The sequence below is a fragment of the Dendronephthya gigantea genome, unplaced genomic scaffold (genome assembly GCF_004324835.1).
Source record: "Dendronephthya gigantea isolate DGI-Jeju-01 unplaced genomic scaffold, DenGig_1.0 000015F, whole genome shotgun sequence".
In the NCBI taxonomy this organism is placed as follows: domain Eukaryota; kingdom Metazoa; phylum Cnidaria; class Anthozoa; order Malacalcyonacea; family Nephtheidae; genus Dendronephthya; species Dendronephthya gigantea.
Window position 1 is genome coordinate 697,976 of NW_021163025.1, and position 6,168 is coordinate 704,143.

The window sequence follows — 6,168 nt, forward strand, 5'->3', positions numbered from 1 at the left end:
TGTATATTTAAATACATTTTCGTGAGAACTTGTGCCGCATTAATCTGTATTTGACTTTAATGGTGTTTGATGTAACATGACTAACATCAATTCACAATAAAGTCGGTTTTCTTTGATAAATTGTGAGCTGTGTGCTGCTATAAATAGCATTATGTAGGATTTGAAGAGAAAACTCGAAGATTTATTGCCACAAATCAATCAAACAGTAAAATATTGAATGGAAACCTCTTTATTTTGCATGTTAACCGAGTTTTAACTTCATGGTTTCCTCTTAGCAAGTGGTCACAAGTTATGAAAACGTTTCAGCTTGCTTGCAGGAGCAGAGCTAAATAAACAAAGGAATTAACATTCCATTCTGACAGGCAAAGACGTAGATATTGAATTTTCTCTTGTTTTTTTACTCAATGAATGTATGAGGAAGTCTATATGTTTTTTTTTGTCGTACCGTTGTTCCATGAAGTCTCCGCGATATTGGGTATGACAAAAGCCAGTGCTGTCCTTTACCGCGACAGCTTATGATGATACGATATATACTTAGTTGCATGTTTAACAAAAATCCAACGATCTGTATGGCAAACGATTGGCTTAGCTTTTTGCTCCTGTTAAAGAACTGACTTAGGAAATTCAAAATTGAGGATCGAGGCTAAAATATCATGCAAAGCAGGACCTGACGAAAGGGAGATTTTCGCTGAATATTACTTCTGTTTGGATATTCCAGACTGTTCGCAACTGACTTTCCATAACATCTCAGCATTTGAACTTCGTCAAATCCTTTTTGTTGGTGATCAGTTTTGGGCTACTGTCTCTTTGAATTGTGTATCAACATGTTTTAAACGATATATTTGTGTAGGTAAAGTTGTAGGAGTAATATTAATAATATTAATAAATATGAAATGACGGTTTTTTGTGAGAAAAAATCTCAAACATTTTTCCCACATTGCCAAAATTTTTCACGTTTCTTTCACTGACGCCAATAGGGAAGGTAATGCCCCAATACCTGGAGTATTACAAGTATTACAAGACATAACTGAGTGGCTTTTTCACAGCAATCACTTACGGGACAGACAATAGCAAGAGCTAAAATATGATATAGCTTTAATAGCCCCTATATTCTCTAGTCTGGCCGTAAAATATCACATATTTCAGGGCATATTAGGCCGCAATCACTTAAACATTATGTGTTTTATTAAATTCACAAATTCAATTTAAGCTTTACGACTGACATGAGCCAGCATGCATGTGGCCAGCAAGGTCTGCAGTTCATTTTCATTGGGGTAAAATTTTGCTAGTCGTTTGTGAATTGTGATAGTCATGCATCCAGGCGAAGCCACGACTTGGGGCTTGGGGCTTGGAATAGCAATAACACATACGTTTTTTATATCAAAATGAAAAATGTAAACAAATCGCGTGAAAATAGAAAGCTAGACTATAATATCAAAATGCATGTTATTTTCTCTGTAAACATGCAGCAGACCGAACAATTAAAAAGCAAAGAAAACCTTCGGTCAGTTCGGTGTCAATATTTAGTAAACTTTGGTGTCAATATTTAGTGAAATTTTAATGAACAACAAACAACATCAGGTAGACTTTGAATGATATGAAGCAACGATTCACTTCTTAAAATTTTTGGTTGGCAATGAGGTTTCACCCAGACAGGTTACCATGCACACAGGTTCACCTAACACATATGCATTCGCGAAAATTAATTGCTGTCTCCGTTTAGCCTGGATGGCCAGGTTAAACCAGCTTGCCTGTGCATGTAATCAGACCCTTAAACCCACCAGATTAGACATAAAGCACTTCTTTTGTCTGGAAATTCCTTTGTCTGTCGATCAATAATGAAGGCGGTTGAACAAGAACACGTTTCTTGTCCGTACTTGTTCTGAGAATATAATTCTCTGAGATTTGAAAGGAAACCAGACTTGAAATATGTAATATGTCTGTTAGCACGACCCCCATTTTGTCTGATCCATTCACTTGTAATAGATTTGTTGTGGTTATTTGACTTATGATGTATGAGCTGCAAATCAACCATACGGCAAATTGAGTATTGCTCTTATGAACACACCTGTAGCCTGTATTCCTTATAGGCTTACACGTGGGAAAAACGTTCGAATAGATAGGATTTGCTGGCCACTATGGAGAAGGAAACGGAACTTTCCCAAAACACTGATCTCTTAGGCTCTTACTCGCTACAACATGCTGTGAATGCTGTCTGGATTCCTGCAGAGTAACAATTAAATCAATAATTCATCTCGGCTGATGTCATGTGAAAACAGTGCAAGTTCTATTGCATACTCAATGATACACTGACGGCTAATGGTTTTCATCGAACTAAGAGCCCGATTTCACTAGAGACGGATTTTCCATCCATGCAGACTTAACCCAAAAAAGAAAAGTTGGACTCAGTGTGAAAGAGTTATTGGGTTTTCTTTGGTTTCTAACGCAGTCACTGATGAATTTTGAAGACTTTAATTGAAGGAAATAAATGGTCATTGCTTTCCCCTAGTTAGAGCATCCAAACAGATGACACAATCTCTAGTATGATTAGGACAAATATATTATATATATACCTGAACGGTATATGCATGCAGGTGTCTGTTGTATGAAGATAAAAGGTTATTTGGTTCAAAGCCAGATCAGGTGGTTCGAAAAATTCCCGGTCAATCGAGGTCAAGAACTTGACGGTTCCTGTTGAGCCGGTGCATGAACCGCTGGTACAACGTATTCCGCCGGATTATATATCATTTTTTTCTATCATAGATTATTTTTTTTGGGAGTTTTGAAGCGAGATGTAGACATGAGATTAAAAATGGTTTGTGAGACTGTGAAGAAACGTTTTGAATATAGCCTTTTTTTCCCCATACTGATTTCGTCCATCCCTAAACCAAATTTACGATAAATATGAGTTCGGTTATTTAGCTGGGAAAAAAAGTAGAAATTGCTGATAAAATAATCCATAAATAACATGCCTTGAAAAATTCACACACTCGGGAAATGATTGTTGAATTCTTATTTCCTTCTGAGCACTCTGCTTCAGAATCGAGAGAAGGCAAAGGTTTGATTTCCGCAGGAGGCTTGTGTATTGTGACGATGCCGTCTCATACGGCGTGCATAGCAATTATCTCTCCACTTTTTAATCTTAAAGAGGATTTACTTAAAGCGTATATGGAGAAAGAACACAACTCATTAAAGACTTCAAGTTCAATAACTTATCTGATTAAGGTTGATAAGTTATATTTTAAATATTGAACCGAAAATTTACTCTTTATAGAATACGTGGTCGATCGAAATATTTGACGATGCATGTGATTATACATTTTGAACATTTTCGATTTATTAACATCCGTTTAACGTGTTAATTTTTCAGGAATTAAACCCTGATCTGTGTGTGGCGAAAAAAAACGCAAAGCTTTTTGTCTCAGTTTTGGCAAGAATTTCTCGTGTTCTTTCTTGTGTGCCTGTACAGTCTATATAGATGTCGAGTTTTGCGCAGCAATTAGACCGTTCATTGCGTTCAAAGACACGAATCGATTGGTTGTAGAAACTAGAAAGTAAATATCATGTTAAAACGCGGGCAATATCGATATCGCGGTCTCTTTATTGCTCCAGCACGAATTGAAATTTGCGATGCAAATCGCACGAAATTCGTTAATATGAGATTGTATATATGCAAGGTTCCATATCCTAATCTTTGACTGCATACCAAATGTCCAAAGGAAACGAAGCTAGTTGCATTGAGCAGACTACATATGCAGGGATATATGAGGCGTTTTACTGCAAATATATTTGCCTTCATTTTTCTGCATCACCACAATTGTTTTGCCCGTTGCCAAAGGCATTGGTGAGCGCAGACGGGGTAAATATTGAGCTCGCTAGAGACTCGTGACGCTCGACAATGATATATATGCATAGTTTGTTAAATTAAACAGTTTATTGGTGCGATATATAATAAATGCGCCATTATTGTCACGCAAAGTAAAATCCCCAAATTAAAACGGAAATGAAGTGAAATTATATCAATATTATTGTTATGAGCTCTGCTATTATCGTTTGCAACTTTCAGGGTACAAAGATCTTTGAGGGCATGAAAAGCAAAATGCGAGAAAAACTCTAACAATTTACATTACAGACGATGTAGAAAGCAATATTTGCATTTAAGGATCCAAATGGTTTGTTGATATAATTACAAAATATACCGTGTCTTATATAATCCGAAGGTCACACTACAATGACCATGGCCAGTTCATTTCAAACCTAAACAAATATCGACCACACATCGCAGCAGGGATTTCGCTGCCTGGCGGCCGAAACACATTACGAGTGCAAAATGCGGAAACACGGACGTTGATCGCAATATAATAAACGCCAATGATCTATAATACCTCTGGCAATCATTGTATACCCGCATATAAACTATACACATTTTATCGACTCAGATCATGTTTGAAAAAAAATTTTTACAAAGAGAGGTTTGCAATCTACAACTACTTGATTATAATATGGTTATAGCTACTACAACAGGCCACGACAGATCAAAGCTTGTTCCCCTGTATTAAAACACGCATTGAAATGCGACAAATCGTATCTTCAAATCACCCAAACTTTAAACTCAGTACTGCTATAAGTATTAGGACCAATTATTATATGGAATCAATCGGTATTCCCGCAATTTAGGTTTAACTCAACGCACAAACACACACTGGCATAAATATTTTTGTACACAAAGCGAAATTCAACACGCTTTTAAACAAGCAAATTCTTTCTTCATTTTTGAGGGTTGCCAGAGGTCACTGGATTGTTGATTAACACAACACAGCACACTGTTTGAATTACATGGGGGATACCAGCTCCGATTTAAAATTATTTAAACGTACAAATGTACATCTTGTTATATATAAAATGTACATTTGCACTTGAAATCAGGCACAATCCAGCGATTCCACGGCACGAATCCTCTCTAGAGGTTTCGAAAAACTTGCTAAAATATCTCGACTACACCGGCTATATATATATATTCAAATACCCCGCACCACAGTCCAAGATGGGTATATGGAATAATCTACAAATAATATGGCAAGCCATATTTGAAGTATGCAGCTCTTTAATATGCACTACACACAACAGTCAAATATATGTTTTAAAGTCACAATCCAATTTTTAAAAAAAATACTTTTACGACACGTCCAATGGGTTCTACTAAAGTCCTCGCGAAATCCCTCCTTGGAGTTTGCCTAAGCCTCAATTGGCAAGTCCAAATGGGAAATTCCTGATTTTGCAAGATAGCTTTTCAAGCGGTGTAACTCCTCAGTAAGGCTAGCGACCACCGAGTGAAGATCCTCGTTTTCTTCTGTCAGCTCGCTCGCTTTACGAAAGATGGCCACTTGCTTCTCTTTTGTTTTCATTCGACTCTTCCTCACAGCCACGTTGTTACGTTCGCGTTTCAAGCGATATTCGTAGGTGCCTTTATCGGCGCCGGCCTGGTTCGACTTGTTTGATGAGCTTTTACGGCCGCGTTGACGTCGGCTCTTGAGCTTTCGTGCATCTGAAGGCAGCTCAGGTGATGGCGAGCGCTCCGAGCAAGACGACTGCCAGTCCGCATCGCCGAACAGCGGTACAGTCTGGCTTCCGAAAGCTTCAGCATCGTTGAATTCGGCCATAAAGCCGCCGCTTTCGTCCAGAAATTGTTCGAACTCGTTGTCGAACGTGCTGTAGCCGGGCTGTTGCGTTGTCTTGTAGTCTTGCTTCGGTGGCGCGGCGCTCGAAACGAGGTCGAAAATATCAGCTTGTTGGCTTGTGTCAAGGTCGATATCTTCTAAGTAAGGCGACAAATCCAAGGACGGCTCGCTTACGTACGGATCGTAGAAACTAAGCCCAAATTCTGCATCGAGTGCAGCGACCTGTGCTAGGTTTTCCCGACCCATATTGGTGGTTGTATGGCTCCATCCCTGCGTATGCCTGCTTGCATGAACTGCATTTTGGCACGGTGGATAAAAGGAGTCGATGGGCTCCTTTTTGATATCAACTGCGCTGGCTGAATAGCAGGCATAGTGGAATTGATCGGTATCTCGTAGAGGCGGTATTTTGGAGGCTGTTGTTGAACCCGTTTAAGAAAATAGTTAAGTTGACTCGTCCGTCACGATGAAGTATGCGTAAAAGAGAACATGG

The 6,168-nt window shown here is 38.6% G+C and overlaps 1 protein-coding gene across 1 annotated transcript; it reads right to left on the reverse strand.

Moving 5' to 3' along the window:
- Positions 1-4,425: 4,425 nt before the first annotated feature.
- Positions 4,426-6,168, reverse strand: LOC114520243 (CCAAT/enhancer-binding protein beta-like). The gene has a single exon (XM_028540475.1). It carries the CDS (start codon positions 5,922-5,924, stop codon positions 5,235-5,237), a length of 690 nt encoding a protein of 229 aa, XP_028396276.1. The 5' UTR covers positions 5,925-6,168; the 3' UTR covers positions 4,426-5,234.